The sequence below is a fragment of the Chlorocebus sabaeus genome, chromosome 1, assembly GCF_047675955.1.
Source record: "Chlorocebus sabaeus isolate Y175 chromosome 1, mChlSab1.0.hap1, whole genome shotgun sequence".
NCBI lineage: Eukaryota > Metazoa > Chordata > Mammalia > Primates > Cercopithecidae > Chlorocebus > Chlorocebus sabaeus.
In genome coordinates, this window is record NC_132904.1 from 115221976 (window position 1) to 115240789 (window position 18814).

Below are 18814 nucleotides of genomic sequence, written 5' to 3' on the forward strand. Positions count from 1 at the left end.
TGCGATCCCTCAGCAACGACGCTGCAGACTGTGTAGCTTCCCTTACAGCTTTATAGGAGCCACGGGGAGCACACCCTGTGGGGGCGACTACGATTTTTAGTTCGTGGTCCCCTCCAGCAGGCATTCCCCTCCATCCACCGCACTGATGAGTGCCGGGGCTCAGGTGCTGACCGTGCTACTTAACACCTGTGCAACCCTCCTCAAAGCTCCTTACCTCCTCATGCCTCAGGTTTCCCGCTTAAAAATGCGCTAACAGTAGTAAACCACACAACCTCAGCGAGATGACACAGTGAGGTGGTTAACGTAAAGCTCTGGACACACAGTGCGCACCTATACATCAGTTAGTAAGTGTCCTGTTGGCTACTACAGGTCCTGGCCAATGCTAAGTTGCGTGTGGCCTGTGAGCCTCACGCTGCGGAGGCCGCACATCCCCGCACATCTGCAGGATGGCGCCGACTTCCCCCTTAACCGGCCGGACTCTGCAATGCTGGTGCCTGGGCGGGACCAGAGGCCTGGGAGGAGTCTGCGCAGCCGCAGAAGGGCTTGCAGTGGCGCCCACTGGGCGCTTGGGGGCCGCTGGGTTAGCCCCGCCCCGAAGGGTCAGAGGTCAGGGGTCAGGAGCCGCCGGATGGCGTAGGATCAGCTGCTGGTGGTGGTGATACCGGGTCCCCCGCCTATGGCGCCGGCGCAGCGCTGCCCTCTGTGCCGCCAGACCTTCTTCTGTGGTCGCGGGCACGTCTACAGCCGCAAGCACCAGCGGCAGCTGAAGGAGGCTTTGGAGAGGCTCCTGCCCCAGGTGCGGCGGCAAGGCTAGAGATGGGATGGGAGTGCGGGGCAGGTCGGTGAAGGCCAGAGCGGGTTGATTTGGGTGCCCCCCTTGGGGTTCTACTTCGTCTCTCTCCCGCAGGTGGAGGCGGCCCGCAAGGCCATCCGCGCCGCTCAGGTGGAGCGCTACGTGCCGGAACACGAGCGATGCTGCTGGTGCCTGTGCTGCGGCTGTGAGGTGCGGGAACACCTGAGCCATGGAAACCTGACGGTGCTGTATGGGGGGCTGCTGGAGCATCTGGCCAGGTGAGAGCCGAACTGGGAGCCTGCTCCAGCACAGACGCATACATATACGGGAGGAGGGTTTGGAGTGGGTGACAAAAAAAACGCTTTTGTGATTTGATCAAGATGGATGGATTGAGTCACTTCACAGGTGCTGCCAGCCTTTTTAGGGTAGGGGTCCTATGCTGCCACGGTCCCAAGTGGTGCTGGTGGTCTGGCTGCGAAAGCCAACTTGGTTACCGCCCCTAACCTCCCCTCAGATTCTCACAATTTTATGGGAAGAAGAGACACGAGATCTTGAAGAGATGGTAACAGTGTTCCTCTCTCAGCCCTGCCCCGGGCAGAAACCCAGATGTCAGTTTGCATTACAAACCTAATGCTTAATATCTGAGTAATATTTTATAATCTATAGCTGAGATTACTTATCCTCTCCATTTTCAGCCCTGAGCACAAGAAAGCAACCAACAAATTCTGGTGGGAGAACAAAGCTGAGGTCCAAATGAAAGAGAAGTTTCTGGTCACTCCCCAGGATTATGTACGGTGAGTCACTGGTATTGAAGTAGCAGAGTGAATTCTCTGGATCTTTGTCAGGTATGGGAGCTTACTCTATTAACTGGAAAGTTCAGGAGGGACTTCCGAAGTATCTACTGTCTTCATAGCACTTCTTATTCTAGGTACTGTGTTGGACACAAAAATGTGACAGTTCTTGAGGTTTGGTTGGGGGATGGGATTTAGCAAATAGAGAACAATACTAAAAGTTGGGTATTGTCAACTACTTAAATGTGACGCACAGAGAATACTAACGTTAGAAGAGGCTGTTTATAGTTTGTAAGAAACTGCTGTTCAGCCAGTACCTACTTTTAATAGTTTTGAACTCTATTTTATTTTTTTTGAGACACAGTTTTGCTCTTTTTGCCCAGGCTGGAGTGCAATGGCACAATCTCAGCTCACTGCAACCTCCACCTCCTGGGTTCAAATGATTCTCCTGCCTCAGCCTCCCAAGTAGCTGGGATTACAGGCACACACCACCACACCTGGCTAATTTTTGTATTTGTAGTAGAGATGGGGTTTCACCATGTTGGCCAGGTTGGTCGCTAACTCCTGACTTGTGATCCACCAGCTTTGGCCTCCCAAAGTGCTGGGATTATAGGTGTGAGCCATCATGCCTGGTCTCAGTGATTTTCTTAATGGTATCTGGGAATTCATCTGCTGCCTCTTGGTTGGCAGAAGCTGCCCCTTCTGCTGTTTTGACATATTTTAAGCTAAACTTCTTTCTAAAAGTATCAAACCATCCTTTGTTGGCATTAAATTCTCCAGCTTTAGATCCTTCACCTTCCTTTTGCTTTGTCATGTAATGATTTTGCTGTTTCTTGAATCCTATTAGAAGCTGTAGGTAGGCCTTTCTAACAACCCTGTACCCACATAAAAGCTGTGCTTTCAATATGAAGACAAAAAGGTATTGTGCAAAGCATGCAAGGTGCAGTAATAGCTTCATGAATTTCCTCCTATTTTTTTTACAGTGTTCCTTAGGCTGGATTTAGTTACTTTTTTCTTTGCCTTTAGACAAAAAAAAATTTTTGGGGGGCAGGCATGGTGGCTCATGGGAAGTCAGGAGTTTGAGACCAACCTGGCCAACATGGCAAAACCCTATCTCTACTAAAAATACAAAAATTAGCTGGGTGTGGTGGTGGGTACCTATAATCCCAGCTACTCAGGAGGCTGAGACAGGAGAATCGCTTGAACCTGGCGAGGCAGAGGTTGCAGTGAGCCAAGATCGCACCACTTCACTCCAGCCTGGGCAGAAGATAGAAACTGTCTCAAAAGGAAAAAAAAAAAAAAAATTCTTTTTTAAATTGAGACGGGGTTTTGCTATGTTGCCCAGGCTGGTCTCGAACTCCTGGGCTCAAGCAATCCGCCTACCTCAGCCTTTCAAAGTGAGCCACCATACTCACCCCTCACCCTTTTTTTTCCACATGGGTTTTGTCAATGTGCATGGATTCATTTATCTTGAAATGCTGGGCAACTGCAGCTGTAGATCTTAATCTACAGTACTTACCAAACAATTCAGCTTTTTCTTGTAATGTCATGACTTTTCTCTGCTTCTTGGGAGTGCTTCAGGCATCACTAGTGGCGCCTCCTATAGGTCCCACGTTACTATTCAAGGTTAATGGTATGACATTACTGAAAAATACGCAGGAACCATGAGTGATCACTTTCACTGTAATATGCAGTTTACTGGTGAGACAACCACTTACAAGATGACCAGCATTACTGTGTTTTAAACAGATACTCACAACACTTGAGTTCACTGCAATAGGTGGCTACAAATCGTACAGTTTGGAGTGTAATTTTATGCAGTTATGTAATATTGCATCTTTACATTTATTTTCATTTCTCTTGACTGCGAATGTCACCATGTACAGTCTGTGTTTCTGTGTGTAAGTTTTGATAGATTTTAACTTTTTTTTTTTTTTTTTTGGAGAGGGAGTTTTGCTCTGTCACCCAGGGTGGAGTGCAGTGGTGCCATCTTGGCTCACTGCAACCTCTGCCTCCCAGGTTCAAGCGATTCTCCTGTTTCAGCCTGGATTTGTGTATTTTATGGTAGTAAATCATAAAAGACTAGTATCTACATATATTTTATGCATTCATGACATACCTTTTTCTTTTTTTTTTTTTTTTTTGAGACGGAGTCTTGCTCTGTCGCCCGGGCTGGAGTGCAGTGGCCGGATCTCAGCTCGCTGCAAGCTCCGCCTCCCAGGTTTACGCCATTCTCCTGCCTCAGCCTCCCGAGTAGCGAGGACTACAGGCGCCCGCCACCTCGCCCGGCTAGTTTTTTGTGTTTTAGTAGAGACGGGGTTTCACCGTGTTAGCCAGGATGGTCTCGATCTCCTGACCTCGTGATCCACCCGTCTCGGCCTCCCAAAGTGCTGGGATTACAGGCTTGAGCCACCGCGCCCGGCCGACATACCTTTTTCTTAATTTTTTTCGTATTTCTAGGCTATGTGGTTCATCTGTAAGTTTTTTCAAATTATTGCAAATCTCCAAAAACTTTTTCAAGTGAACTTGTGCAGTTCGAACTGTGCTGTGCAAAAGTCAACTGTATCTGCTTATTTTCTCAAAAAGGAATGCCTAAAGGATAATCAAGAAACTAATGAAACTGCCAGATGTGGTGGTACACACATGTAGTCCTAGCTACTCAGGAGGCTGAGGTAAGAGGATAGCTTGAGCTCAGGAATTTGAGGCCAGCCTGGGCAATGTATCAAGACCCCATCTCTAAAAATAAATATGAATTTGTTTTTAGAGAAGTTAATGAAACTGATCACATGGCCGGGCACTGTGGCTCACACTTGTAATCCCAGCACTTTGGGAGGCCTAGGCAGGAGGATCACTTGAGGTCAGGAGTTCGAGTTCGAGACCAGCCTGGTCAATATGGTGAAACCCCATCTCTACTAAAAATACAAAAAATAGCTGGGCATGGTGGTTCATGCCTGTAATCCCAGCTACTCGGGAGGCTGAGACAGGAGAATCGCTTGAGTCTGGGAGGCAAGAGATTGCACTGAGCTGACATCGTGCCATCCATTGCACTCCAGCCTGGGCAACAAGAGCAAAACTCTGCCTCAAAAAAAAAAAAAAAAAGGAAAAGAAACTGATCACATATCAGTTAGTGTAACCAGTTGGTGTGATCCAGTTTGTGGGTCAGTAAAAATGTTTAGAGGTGATAGGAATAGAAAAAAGATGTTTCTTTTTTGGACAGAGTCTCACTCTGTCACCCAGGCTGGAGCGCAGTGGCATAATCTCAGCTCACTGCAACCTCCACCTCCCAGGTTCAAGCAATTCTCCCATCTCAGCTTGCCAAGTAGCTGGGATTACAGGCTTGTGCCACTACACCCAGCTAATTTTTGTATTTTAGTAGTGAGGGGGTCTCAAAATGTTGGCCAGGCTGGTCTTGAACTCTTGACCTCAAGTGATCCACCTGACTCGGCTTCCTAAAGTGCTAGGATTACAGGCGTGAGCCACCACACCCAGCCTAGAAAAAAGATTTCTATGTATACTTTTAAAAATAAGGTTTTTTTTTTTCTTTTTTCTGATGGTACATTTGGGAATTATACTGTAACAGGCATAAGAAGTAAGATTTCTCCCATAGGAAAATTTTCATTCAGAATCCAAAAGAAATATTTCGGGTTTTTTTTGAGATGGAGTCTCGCTCTGTTGTCCAGGCTGGAGGGCAGGTGTGTGATCTCGGCTCACTGCAACCTCTGCCTCCCGGGTTCAAGCAATTCTCCTGACTCAGCCTCCTGAGTAGCTGGGATTACAGGCATGAGCCACCAGGCCTTGATAATTTATTATTATTTTTTTTACTGGTGAAAAGATATACATATATTTAGAATTAGCCAACTGGATTCAGTTGAGATGATCCCTATTTTGTTGGCAACATCCAAAGCATTGTAATCAGGAGCCAGTCAAACAAATGCCTTCTTCTCTCCATGAGGCCGAATCAGGGTGTTGACCTTGGCCACATCAGTGTCATAGAGCTTCTTCCAGTGCTTTCTGGCTTTAACATTCACCATGAACACAAGTGTGTTGTCTTCTGTCTTCTTCATGGGACACTCAGTGGTTAGAGGAAACTTGATAAATAGCATAGTGGTCAAGCTTGTTTCTCCTGGGGGTGCTCTTCCGAGGATGTCTGCACTGCCTCCAGAGTCGCAGTGTCTTGGGTCACTGGAAGGCTGGTGATGTGCAGATTTTTTTTTGTGGCTGTAAACACCTTTCAACACTGCCTTCTTGGCCTTCAGACCCTTCGCTTTGGCTTTAGGAGGGGCAGAAGCTTCCTTCTTAGCTTTTGGCGCCATCTTGTGAAAAGGGGCTAATTTTTGTATTTTTTTTGTAGAGACAGGGTCTCACCATGTTGGCCAAGCTGGTCTCAAACTCCTGACCTCAAATGATCTACCCGACTTGGCTTCCCCAAGTGCTGGATTACAGGTGTGAGCCACTGCACCTGGCCAATAATTAGAAATATTTCCTTTTTTCTTTTTTTGGAGACAGAGTCTTATTCTGTTGCCCAGGCTAGAGTGGCATGATCTTGGCTCACTGCAGCCTCCACCTCCTGAGTTCAAGCGATTCTCTTGCCTCAGTCTCCTGAGTAGCTGGAACTACAGGCCCACACCACCACGCCCAGCTAATTCTTGTAATTTTAGTAGAGATGGGGTTTTACCATATTGCTCAGGCTGGTCTTGAACTCCCGACCTCAGGTGATCCACCCGCCTCGGCCTCCCAAAGTGCTGGGATTATAGGCGTGAGCCACCGAGCCTGGCCCAGGTTAGAAATATTTCTAATCAGGTATTTCCATGGTTATAAATATTTGGTTGCTTGATTCATATGCATAGAAAGAAACAGTTGTCATAACTGTAAAAAGCAGTATTTAGCAAGTATTTCTAAGTGATTGGAATAGTTTTCCTTTAATATTACAATGCTGCCTATTGGTTTGGAAATTACATCACGCTGTATGTTTCGATTTTACTCAAAGGCATCATGAGTACTCTGCTCATTCTTTCATTCTTCATAGTGTTCTAGTTGAGTTAGGAATTATTTTATCAGAAATCATTTTAGCACTATAATAAGGATAGATTACATACCATAATGATTTTCAGACTTTTTTTTTTTTTTTGGAACAGAGTCTCGCTCTGTTGCCTAAGCTGGAGTGCAGTGGCGTGATCTCAGCTTACTGCAACCTCCACCTCCTAGGTTCAAGCAATTCTTCTGCCTTAGCCTCCCGAGTAGCTGGGACTATAGGCACGCACCACCATGCCTGGCTAATTTGTATTTTTAGTAGAGATGGGGTTTCACCATATTGGCCAGGCTGGTCTTGAACTCCTGACCTCATGATCTGCCCACCTTGTCCTCCCAAAGTGCTGGGATTACAGGCATGAGCCACTGGGCCCGGCCTGATTTTCAGATTTTTAATAAAAAGGGTATCTGCATTAGTGGATTAGCGGGGTATATAGTCCTACCTGCTTTGAAGGCTAGTCTATAGTCATACTTACTCTGGAGGCCAAGGCAGAAGGATCACCTGAGCCCAGGAGGTTGAAGCTGCAGTGAGCTGTGATCCCACCACTATACTCCAGTCTGGGCAACACAGCAAGAATGTCTCTTAAAAAAAAAAAAAGGCAATTCAGTTGCAGTAGCTCATGACTATAATTCCAGCACTTTTGGAGGCTGAGACAGAGGATCATTTGAGCCCAGGAGTTTAAAACCAGCCTGGACAACATAGCAAAACCCCATCTCTAAAAAAAAAATTGTATTAGCCAAGCATGGTGACATTTGCCTGTAGTGTTAGCTACTGGGGAGGCTGAGGCAGAAGGAATGCTTAAGGTCACGAGGTTGAGGCAGCAGTGAGCTGTGATCATGCCACTGCACTCTAGCTTGGGCAACAGAGCAAGAGACCCTGTCTCAAAAAGAGAAAAAAAAAAAAACAGTACCTGGAGAGTTTGAACAGGGCGAAAAGAAGAAAACATGGAGGAGTCTGCTAAAGCACAAAACTTCTCTCTGGTCCTCAAATAAATAAAAGTTTTTGGTCAGGCGCGGTGGCTCACGCCTGTAATCCCAGCACTTTGGGAGACCAAGACAGGAGGATCATGAGGTCAGGAGATTGGGACCATCCTGGCTAACACGGTGAAACCCTGTCTCTAAAAAATTAACCAGGTGTGGCAGTGGGCGCCTGTAGTGCCAGGTACTCAGGAGGCTGAGGCAGGAGAAACGCTTGAACCCAGGAGGCGGAGGTTGCAGTGAGCCAAGATGGCACCACTGCACTCCAGACTGGCGACAGAGTGAGACCCCATCTCAAAAAAAAATTTTTTTTTTACAATTCCACATTGTCATTTTCTTTCCCTCTGGTCTCAAACTCCTGGTCTCAGGCTGTCCTCCCACCTCAGCCTCCCAAAGTGCTGGGACTACAGATGAGCCACTGCACCCAGCCAGCCGCCTAAAAATTTCTGGACTTCAACCACAGTGTAATTTTTTTAAAAAATCAGTTTCTTCTATTTCCTTGAACTCAGTTTCCAGGAACTTCTGGTTTGGAAATTAGATACCTGCCTTCCAGGTTAGTCTATAGAAAGTCCAATTGTGTTCCACTGTGTCTTCATTGTCCTGCTCACTCATGTGATACACTCAGGTGTTGTGGATTACGAGATCCATAGAGAAATTTCCTGGTGATAATCGCACAAAGTAAAGGAAAGAAACCTGTCAGTCTATACTATCCATTATCATTATGTGCTTTTAGTCCATTTGGTTAAATAATTTGAGATGCTTTTTTTTTTTTTGAGACGGGGTCTTGCTTTGTCACCCAGGCTGGAGTGCAGTGGTACAATCATGGCTCACTGCAGCCTCAAACGTCTGGGCGCAAGCAATCCTCCTGCCTCAGCCTTCAGAGTAGGCAGGATTTTTTTTTTTTTTTTTTTTTTTTGAGATGGAGTCTCGCTCTTTTGCCAGGCTGGAATGCAGTGACATGATCTCAGCTCACTGCAACCTCTACCTCCCAGGTTCAAGCGATTCTCCCGAGTAGCTGGGACTACAGGCACAGGCCACCACGCCAAACTAATTTTTCGAATTTTTTTTTTTTTTTTTTGAGACAGAGTCTCGTTCTGTCACCAGGCTGGAGTACAGTGGTGCAATCTCAGCTCACTGCAAGATCCACCTCCCGGGTTCATGCCATTCTTCTGCCTCAGCCTCCCGAGTAGCTGGGACTACAGGCACCTGCCACCATGCCCGGCTAATTTTTTGTATTTTTAGTAGAGACGGGGTTTCACCGTGTTAGCCAGGATGGTCTCGATCTCCTGACCTCGTGATCTGCCTGCCTCGGCCTCCCAAAGTGGGAATTACAGGTGTGAGCCACCGCGCCCGGCCTAATTTTTGTATTTTTAGTAGAGATGGGGTTTCACCATGTTGGCCAGGATGGTCTCGATCTCTTGACCTCGTGATCTGCCCACCTCAGCCACCCAAAGTGCTGGGATTACAGGCGTGAGCCACTGTGCCTGGTTAAGTCCACCTATTTCTAATGTGACTTGGTCAGTCATCAACCTCTGTGATAAGGTTTAGCTGTGTCCCCACCCAAATTTTTTTGAACTGTATCTCCCGTAATTCCCACATGTTGTAGGAGGGACCCAGTGGGAGACAACTGAATCATGGGGGCATTTTCCCCCATACTGTTCTCATGGTAGTAAGTCACATGATCTGACGATTTTGTAAGGGGTTTCCCCTTTTGCTTGGTTTTTTCATTCTGTCTTGCCTGTCACCATGTAAGACATGCCTTTCACCTTCTGCTGTGATTGTGAGGCCTCCCCAGTCACATGGAACTCTAAGTCCATTAAACCTCTTTCTCTTTGTAAATTACCCAGTCTTGGATATGTCTTTATCAGTCAGCAGTGTGAAAACAGACCAATACACCCTGTCAGCATCATTTCTCTGCTCTAGTGCTGCATCTTCAGGAGCCCAGGTTCCAGATAAATGAACCGTAGTGGCAGCCAGTGGCCAGGAGATACCAGCAGCCTGAACAGTTTTCACTTCTTTTTTTTTTTGAGACGGAGTCTCACTCTGTCACCCAGGCTGGAGTACAATGACCTGATCTTGGCACACTGCAACCTCCGCCTCCCACGGTCAAGTGATTCTCCTGCCTCAGCCTCCTGAGTAGCTGGGATTACAGGTGCACACCACCACGCCCGGCTAGTTTTTGTACTTTTAGTAGAGATGGGGTTTCAGCATGTTGGTCAGGCTGTTCTCAAACTCCTGACCTCGTGATCTGCCCACCTCGGCCTCCCAAACTGCTGGGATTACAGGTGTGAGCCACTGCGCCCGGCCTTTTTTTTTTTTTGAGATGAAGTTTTGCTCTGTTGTCCAAGCTGGAGTGCCATGACACAATGACAGCTCACTGCAGCCTCAACCTCCCAGGCTCCCAAGTAGGTGGGGCTAGAAGCGTGCACCATCACACCTGGCTATTTCTGTATTTTTTGTATAGACAGGGTCACTATGTTACCTGAGCTGGTCTCAGACTCCTGGGCTCAAGCAATCCTTCCACTTTGGCCTGTATGCCTACACTCAAGTGTAAAGACATATAAACCATGTCTATACTAACCAGCCAAATACTTGAACACTAAAAATAATTTTCTTGATGTGGTAATGGTATCATGGTTGTATAGAATGTTCCTCTTCTTGGGAGATACGTGCTGAAAATCTGGTTTGACATCTAAACCTATTTTTGTTTTGGCAAAGAGGACATGTGTCTGTACAAAAGAAATGGAGCCAGCGTGGCAAAATGTTTACAATGACTCTGGGTGAGAGGTACATAGGTGCTTATTATACTGTTTTGTTTCTGAATTTGAAATTTCTCAAAATTAAAAAAAAAAATCTGAGGAGCTTTTCATAACTGGTGGGGAATGGATTCTGGGCGGTTTTGCCCCTTTTCTTTTTAGATTCAAGAAATCCATGGTGAAAGGTTTGGATTCCTACGAAGAAAAGGAGGATGAGGTGATCAAGGAGGTAAGTTAAAGCAGCAGTCCCTCACCTTTTTCGCACCAGGGGCTGGTTTCGTGGAAGATGATTTTTCCAGATGGACCCAGGCAGGGGATGGTTTCAGAATGAGACTGCTCCACCTCAGATCATCAGGCATTAGATTCTCATAAGGAGCACACAACCTAGATACTTTGCATGCCCAGTTCACAATAGTGTTTGCGCTCCCATGAGAATCTAATGCCACCGCTGATCTGACAGGAGCTCAGGCAGCAGTGCTGTTGCAGCTTGCTTCCTGACAGGCCACAGACCAGTACTGGTCCACGCCTGGGGGTGGAGGGCCCCTGAGTTAAAGGAAAGGCCTCTGAAGAAACTGGCCCCCATGATCCTGTCTAAGCAGCCTCTCTCCCACAGATGGCAGCTCAGATCCGCGAGGTGGAGCAGAGCCGGCAGGAGGTGGTTCGGTCTGTCTTAGAGGTTGGTTTCCCTCGGAGGATCCAGACAAGTATCCAAATCCACTGATCCCTGGCATTCCCAAGTCCAGCATTTCATGAACCAGTGCTGTTTTTTTTTTTTTTTTTTTTTTTGAGACAGAGTCTCACTGTCACCCAGGCTGGAGTGTAGTGGCACAATCTTGGCTGACTGCAACCTCCACCTCCCAGGTTCAGGTTCGAGCGATTTTCCCGCCTCAGCCTCCTGAGTAGCTGGGATTATAGGTGTCACCACCACGCCTGGCTAATTTCTGTATTTTTAATAGAGATAGGGTTTCATCATGTTGGCCAGGCTAGTCTTGAACTGACCTCAGGTGATCCACCCGCCTCAGCCTGCTGGGATTATAGGCGTGAGCCACTGCACCTGGCCATGAAAAAGTGCTTCTAAGAGAACTCTGACTGCATTCTCATTTGCTTGGCTTGAATTCCCTTACCTGTGCAAAAGGGGGCAGGCCTCGTCAGTGAATATGTGGACAGGGCTGGGAGGGAGGGAGGGAAGTGTCTATAAAAGATGGCAGGGCAGTACCTTCCATATGCTAATTTGTGTCCTTCCTGTGATACTGGGGTCTGGAGGGTGGAGGCATGGCCTAGGCAGGCTCTTAAGCATCCCAGACACATTTATTTTTCCTGAATCAAACTCAGCCTCAGGCAGTGCCAGACCCAGAAGAGGGCTCTTCAGCACCTAGAAGCTGGAAAGGGATGAACAGGTAAGACTGTTAGGGAATCTCTTGTTGGGAATTTGACATCTTAGAACATTCTGCAACCTTTTGGCCGGGAAATGGAAACAGATCTAATCTTTACCACCCTCATGGCTCAAGGACCTCATCTGCCAGCCTGGCTCATGTTTTTCAGCCAAGTAGCTTCCAGCTCACAGCAGCCCTCAAACTTGGACCTGCCACCAGCTCCAGAGCTTGACTGGATGGAGATAGGACCATCTCTGACATTCATTGGCCATCAGGTACAAAGGATAAGCAAGCCAGAAGAGGGCCAATGCTCCCTCATGTCTCAGGACCCCTCTTCTGATTTTCTACCTATTCTAGCCACTGCTGTCTCCACTGCAGGCTTTTCCTTCTTACTTCACTGTTCCCTAGTAGTGTTCTCAGACTACTTCTCACCCTCCAAAGGGATCCTATTCACATGTATTGCCACTTAGGAGTGCCAACTCCTAAATCTTGCCCTCTGTAGAACTCATAGTTCCAACTCAACACAGGACAATTATATTTAAATATCCCATAGGCATCTGAAACTAACCTCCACCACTCCTGTATTTCCAATCACTAGACGCAGATCCTTTCCTTTTCCATCTCCCATATCCTGTCAACAAGCAGTCAGTTTTAAACATCTGTCTGCCTCTATTCAGCCTTTGGACAATTTCTACTCCCCCTTCAATCCTGCCTCACAAACAGAAAATCATCGTACCACTTATGATCTTACTCTACACTTCAGCTGTATTGATTGTGTTGCTTCAGGCTTTTACAGTTGCCATTGCCTAAAACATGCTTTCCTTCCCTTATTACCTAAAGTTTACCTTCCTTTAACTGTTAGCTCAAATGTCACTTTTTCATAAATGGCTTATCTGAACAGGTTATCTCTATTTCAAGTGGATGTAGCACCACGTAAAGTTGCAAACGTAATTTACCTAACTTGTGCTTAATGCTGTTCCCCAATTATGTGTGTGCTGTGAAGGCAAGGTTTTGCTCACCTGGCACGTAATAGGCACTCTACTTACGGACATCTCCACTGTTACGACTGCGAGCTTCCTAAGGACAGGGCTGTCTTAAGAATGACTTACTGTGCTTGCAAAGTTTAACATCAGCTGGGGTGCAGAATTTAGCATTGTGGCAGCAGTCACACCCACCTCTTTTGAAGTGTGCTTTGTCTGTCTTTTCTAGGATTTTTTTTTTTTTTTTTAATTATGGCTAGACTTTAACTAGCATTTTTTTTCCCCATTTCCAATTACAGGATATACCAGGAGTTGGTAACATCCACTCAGGTAAGGTCCAGGGCAGAGTTTTTTAAACCCTGGGAGATAATTTTCTTTTTTTCTTTTTTAATAAAGTTGGCCAAGATAAAGCATATGTATCTGGTAAAAGCCTTGTATCCAGAATATAGGAAGAACTGTCAACTTGATATTAAACAACCCAATAAAAGCATATGAATAGATGTTCATCATTAGTCATTAGAGAAATGCAAACCACAGTGAAATACCACTATGTATGTATTGGAATGGCAAAAATTAAAGACTGTGCCAAGTGTTTGGCAATGTAGAAAAACCAAACCCTTGGCCAGGCACGGTGGCTCAAGCCTGTAATCCCAGCATTTTGGGAGGCCGAGACGGGCAGATCACGAGGTCAGGAAATCGAGACCATCTTGGCTGACACGGTGAAACCCTGTCTCTACTAAAAAATACAAAAGAATAAACTAGCCAGGCAAGGTGGCGGGCGCCTGTAGTCCCAGCTACTTGGGAGGCTGAGGCAGGAGAATGCGTAAACCCAGGAGGCGGAGCTTGCAGTGAGCTGAGATCCGGCCACTGCACTCCAGCCTGGGTGACAGAGCAAGACTCCGTCTCAAAAAAAAAAAAAAAAGAAAAAAAAAAGAAAGAAAAACCACCAAATCCTCATACACTACTGCTTAAAATGTAAACTGGTAATAGTCACTTCGGAAAACAGTTCAGGATACACCTACGATATTATCCAGGCATTCCACTCCTAACTAGAGAAAAGAAAGCGTGTCTACACAGACTTGTACACAAATCTTCAGAACAGCTTTATTTGTAGCAGCTCCAAATTGGAAACAATTCAAATGTCTATCAACAGGCAAATGGATTAACAACGGAATAGTACTCCAGGATGAAGACAGAATTTTTGATACATACAACACAGATTAATCTCAAAAGGCCAGACCCAGCCGGCGCGGTGGCTCATGCCTGTAATCCCAGCACTTTGGGAGGCCGAGGCAGGTGGATCACGAGGTCAGGAGTTTGAGACCAGCCTGGCCAACATGATAAAACCCTGTCTCTACTAAAAATACAAAAATTAGCTGGGAGTCGTGGTGTGCACCTGTATTCCCAGTACTCGGGAGGCTTAGGTTGCAGTGAGCTGGGAACGTGCCACTGCACTCCAGCCTGGGCTAGAGTAAGACTCCTCTCAAAAAAAAAAAAAAAAAGGCCAGACCCCACTCAATATCCACACACAGAAAATCCTAAAAAATACAAAGCAACGGAAAGATCACTGATTGCCTGGACAGGAAAATATTTTAATGGGGGCAGTGATACTTAGAGGCAGATGTTTGGGGTCTTGATTGTAATAGCTTCACTCAAAAGTCACCAAATTTAAATGTGTATCGTTTATGTCAATTATGCCTCAAAGCCATTTTAAAATGACTATCACATATGGGGTAAATTAGCCTAGGGTCTTCTTCCTAAGCTCCAGAATTCCTGGGCTTTGCTTTTAGACATTTCTAGTTCTTAATTAGGAGAGGTGAGCTAACAGCTAGGACATGCTTCACAATAGCCTGAAGACTTAAAAAAAAAAAAGAAGCCTTTATTTCTTTTTCAGGTGCCACACCTCCCTGGATGATCCAAGAGGAATACATCGGTGGGAACCAAGAAATAGGACCATCCTATGAAGAATTTCTTAAAGAAAGTAAGTAAACTAATTCAAGAAAGGGTCTTCTAAATCTTCACACTCAAAAACAGTTTCCTGGTTGGGCGCGGTGGCTCACGCCTGTAATCCCAGCACTTTGAGAGGCCGAGGTGGGCGGATCACAAGGTCAGGAGATCGAGACCATGGTGAAACCCCGTCTCTACTAAAAATAGAAAAAATTAGCCGGGCGCAGTGGCGGGCGCCTGTAGTCCCAGCTACTCGGGAGGCTGAGGCAGGAGAATGGTGTGAACCTGGGAGGCGGAGCTTGCAGTGAGCCGAGATTGCGCCACTGCACTCCAGCCTGGGCGACAGAGCGAGACTCCGTCTCAAAAAAAAAAAAAAAAAAAAACAAACAAACAAACAAAAAACAAAAAAAACCAGTTTCCTTGCCTGTGTGTGATGGCTCATGGCTGTAATCCTAGCACTTTGGGAGGCTGAGGTGGGTCACTTGAGCCCAGAAGTTTGAAAACAGCCTGGACAACATAGTGAGACCCCATCTCTATATTTTTTAATAAAGAAAAATAAAAAGTTGTTTCCTTATCATTGCACAGAGGAAAAACAGAAGTTGAAAAAACTCCCCCCAGACCGAGTTGGGGCCAACTTTGATCACAGCTCCAGGACCAGTGCAGGCTGGCTGCCCTCTTTTGGCCGCGTCTGGAATAATGGACGACGCTGGCAGTCCAGGTATGTGTTCAGTGCCAGGTCTCCAACCTACCCATCCAACCTCCTTTTTGGAGATATCACCCTTCATCCTGTTAACCCTTTATTTCCTTTCAGACATCAATTCAAAACTGAAGCTGCAGCAATGAAGAAGCAGTCACATACAGAAAAAAGCTAATCATGCCTTACCAACTACCATGAGGCTAAAAGCAAAGTCAACAAACCCCTACTTTCCACCGAATTCTTTATCATTGTCTTTCTTAGGAAACAGACATACTCATTCATTTGATTTAATAAAGTTTTATTTTTCCAAATGTACAGTTGGTTGGACCTGTAAAAAAAAATTAAAAGAATCAGAACCATAAAGCTTTGTATCTACCTCCTACTCCATGAGCCCAGGCATTCCTACTCACCTATTCATGCATCTTCACCAGCAGCTGGAGCATCTCCGCCCTTGGTATTTCTGGTGTAAATTACTTGAGCTCTGTGCTTTGAAACCAGTTTGATAAGTCCTAGGAAGAAAAGATAGTAGGATGAGATGCTTAATAGATGCTATAATAGAAACTAGTAAGGTTTTTGGTTGGGCATGGTGGCTCATGCTTGTAATCCCACCACTTTGGGAGGTGAAGGCAGGCAGACAGCTTGAGGTAAGGAGTTGCACACCAGCCTGGCCAACATGGTGAAACCCCATCTCTACCGAAGATACAAAAATTAGTGAGGCATGGTGGCACGTGTTTGTAATCCCAGCTACTTGGGAGGCTAAGGTGTGAGGACTGCCTGAACCCAGGAGTTGGTGGTTGCAGTGAGCCAAGACTGCCCCTCTGCACTCCAGCCTGGGCGACAGAGTGAGACTGTCTTTTTTTTTTTTTTTTGAGGCGGAGTCTCGCTCTGCCGCCCAGGCTGGAGTGCAGTGGCCGGATCTCAGCTCACTGCAAGCTCCGCCTCCCGGGTTTACGCCATTCTCCTGCCTCAGCCTCCCGAGTAGCTGCGACTACAGGCGCCCGCCACCTCGCCCGGCTAGATTTTTGTATTTCTTAGTAGAGACGGGGTTTCACCGGGTTAACCAGGATGGTCTTGATCTCCTGACCTCGTGATCCGCCCGTCTCGGCCTCCCAAAGTGCTGGGATTACAGGCTTGAGCCACCGCGCCCGGCCGAGACTGTCTTAAAAAACAACAACAACAACAACAAAACCCCAAACAACAACAACAAAACCCCAAAAAAACAAAAACACACTATTAAGGTTTTTGTTTTGGCCGGGTGTAGTGGCTCATGCCTATAATCCCAGCACTTTGGACCGGTGGATCTCTTGAGCCCAGGAGACCAGCCTGGGCAACATAGCAAAACAGCATCTCTATTTAAACGGAAAAAAAAAAACCAAAAAAACGCCGGGGGGCGGGGGGGCTCTCTCCAAGGTGCCCAGAATGTACTCAAACTCCTTGGCTCAAATGATCCTCCTGCCTTGGCCTCCCAAGTAGCTAGAAATACAAGGGTATCACTGCACCTGCTTAATCTGACGTTTGGTAACAGAGAATCCTACAGTTTTTAACGATCATCTATCTTTACTTTTCCTTTAAATTAGGGGCCCATTATCTTCTACCGCACCTCCCCGCCCCCTTTTTTGAGACAGTCTCTTGCTCTGTCACCAAAGCTGGAGTGCAGTAGTGCCATCTCGGCTCACTGCCACCTCCATCTCCTGGGTTCAAGCAATCCTCATGCCTCAGCATCCTGAGTAGCTGGGATTATAGGCGTGCGCCACCACGTCCGGCTAATTTTTGTATTTTCAGTAAAGACAGGTTTTCACCATATTGGCCAGGCTGGTCTCGAACTCCTGACCTCCGGTGATTCACCCACCTCGGCCTTCCTAAGTGCTAGAATTACAGATGTTCAGTCACTATAGTTAGCTGAACCTTATTATTGTGGAATTATGGTAATCAAACCATACTACTGAGTAGACCATACTAAATTTCTGGTTTTAAAATTTAATACATCAAAACATTTACCATAAAGGTTTTCAACATTTTCAAAATTGTTTTAAAATAGTAATCTAATTATTTCAAAAACTGTTGTCCCTGTAATTCTGTGCATCCATTTACTTGAAACATAAAAGATCCTTGGGCTTCACCAAACTGCCACAGGGTCCACAGCACGAAAGTGGCTACGAACCCTAAGAATTCATCTCAGGAGTAAGACATCAGAATTACATTACTAACAGTCAATGGTCAAGCTATGCCTTTTTTTTTTTTTTTTTTTAAATTCTGCTTTTCCAGCAAAATCACTGAAGATGGTTAACGTGGTCAAGACAATTTACCCTACAAAAGCACACATGTAGGATACACCCCTCACCTTTACTAAGGAGCTCCTGAAGGGCTGCCCTGGCCAGGGAGCCTCGAATCTTCAGTCTCTCAGAGACCACAGCTGGGGTTATAAGTTTATAGTTGGGAACTTCCTTACAGAGTTTGTCGTAGGTAGCTTTGTCAAACAAGACTAAGTTATTGAGCTTGTCCCGAACTTTGCCTTTGGACCACTTCTGCTCACCAAAACAAAACAGAAACAAGTTAGTATTTCTGGCAGAAGCACCCTTTCCCTCTCGAGTAATCTACGTCAGAGAAATCTGTTCCATCACCATCAAAGATAAATTACACATTACTTTAAAAAAAAAAAAAAAACCCGACAGGTGCTTGGGCTTCAGAACAGGGGCCAAGCCCCACTAGATCAGTTAAAAATCACACGACAGGCACAGAGGCAGACACTTTACACACTGGTCTCATTTTCATGATCCTAATGGAAACTAGGAAAAAGAATGAATGGTGATGGGAGGATAAACTCTCACATTTTTACTCTAGAAATCTATACCTGAAAAACCAATTGCTATACAAGCTACCTATTACCAGAAGGCTACGGGAGGGAACCCCTAGTATCTCTCAGAGGGATCTTATTCCTACCTTCTTTTTGGCCTTGCCCCCAGATTTGTTCACTGGGTCTTTGTCTTTCTTGGCCGACTTTCCGGCGTCCTTCTTCTTCTTGTCGTCCTTGGGCGGCTGTAGGAGGGCAGCGGGAATGTAACCAGGTCCTCAAGTAGCCCCAAACTCCTCTAATACTGCGCCCTCAGCCCCCGCAAACTCCACCACCGAGCACATGGGCGAAGCAATAACAGCGCCCGCCCTGCAACCAAGGCCAGCAGGCCAAGGAGAGCTCCCGCCGAAGGCTCTCCCCACTGGGTCCTCAAACCCAAGAACCCCGGCGAGTTCATACCCTTGAAGCTTACCATTGCGAAGCTCGGAGAGCAGCAGCAGACACCACAAGCTTGCTAAGATGTCGGACAAAAAGGAAGCGCCGCTCGGAAACGGGCCCAGAAACCTCCGTCCGCTGTAAGTACTTCCGGGGCAAGAGGCGGAACCAGGCGGAGGAAGTCCCACGGCGAAGCGCTGGCCCTCTAGCCTCAGGAGGAAGACAGGAAGTGAATTCCAGTTCCC

The 18814-nt window shown here is 46.4% G+C and overlaps 2 protein-coding genes and 1 long non-coding RNA gene across 4 annotated transcripts; 1 reads left to right on the forward strand and 2 right to left on the reverse strand.

Annotated features, from left to right (window-relative positions):
* The first annotated feature begins 585 nt into the window (after positions 1 to 585).
* CENATAC (centrosomal AT-AC splicing factor) lies at positions 586 to 15660 on the forward strand. 2 transcript variants are annotated; one of them, XM_008021131.3, is made up of 11 exons: positions 587 to 796; positions 908 to 1071; positions 1489 to 1587; positions 10509 to 10575; positions 10960 to 11022; positions 11679 to 11743; positions 11889 to 11994; positions 12999 to 13029; positions 14594 to 14680; positions 15232 to 15364; positions 15458 to 15660. In XM_008021131.3, the coding sequence occupies exons 1-11, from the start codon at positions 677 to 679 to the stop codon at positions 15516 to 15518; spliced, it is 996 nt and encodes a 331-aa protein (XP_008019322.1). In that variant the 5' UTR covers positions 587 to 676; the 3' UTR covers positions 15519 to 15660. The 2 variants fall into 2 exon arrangements, with proteins under 2 accessions (XP_008019321.1, XP_008019322.1); XM_008021130.3 differs by having other exon boundaries at positions 586 to 796; positions 15232 to 15660.
* LOC140712922 (uncharacterized) lies at positions 3668 to 4119 on the reverse strand. The gene is made up of 2 exons (XR_012094769.1): positions 4016 to 4119; positions 3668 to 3703 (listed from the first exon to the last, which is right to left on the reverse strand). It is a non-coding gene; the product is annotated as an uncharacterized lncRNA (long non-coding RNA).
* Positions 15625 to 18788, reverse strand: RPS25 (ribosomal protein S25). The gene is made up of 5 exons (XM_008021129.3): positions 18607 to 18788; positions 18284 to 18379; positions 17685 to 17868; positions 15754 to 15852; positions 15625 to 15671 (listed from the first exon to the last, which is right to left on the reverse strand). Exons 1-4 carry the CDS (start codon positions 18607 to 18609, stop codon positions 15758 to 15760), a joined length of 378 nt encoding a protein of 125 aa, XP_008019320.1. The 5' UTR covers positions 18610 to 18788; the 3' UTR covers positions 15625 to 15671; positions 15754 to 15757.
* Between the last annotated feature and the right edge of the window lie 26 nt (positions 18789 to 18814).

What these genes read in the sequence shown, in the direction of transcription:
- CENATAC (XM_008021130.3), top strand. Translation starts at nt 677, where the DNA reads ATGGCGCCGGCGCAGCGCTGCCCTCTGTGCCGCCAGACCTTCTTCTGT. An exon ending in CTGCTGGAGCATCTGGCCAG is followed by an intron (nt 1,072 to 1,488) that starts GTGAGAGCCGAA and finishes CTCCATTTTCAG; the next exon opens with CCCTGAGCACAAGAAAGCAA. An exon ending in AGGATGAGGTGATCAAGGAG is followed by an intron (nt 10,576 to 10,959) that starts GTAAGTTAAAGC and finishes TCTCTCCCACAG; the next exon opens with ATGGCAGCTCAGATCCGCGA.
- RPS25 (XM_008021129.3), bottom strand. An exon ending in GGGGCAAGGCCAAAAAGAAG is followed by an intron (nt 17,869 to 18,283) that starts GTAGGAATAAGA and finishes TTTGGTGAGCAG; the next exon opens with AAGTGGTCCAAAGGCAAAGT. An exon ending in TCAGGAGCTCCTTAGTAAAG is followed by an intron (nt 15,853 to 17,684) that starts GTGAGGGGTGTA and finishes TTTTCTTCCTAG; the next exon opens with GACTTATCAAACTGGTTTCA.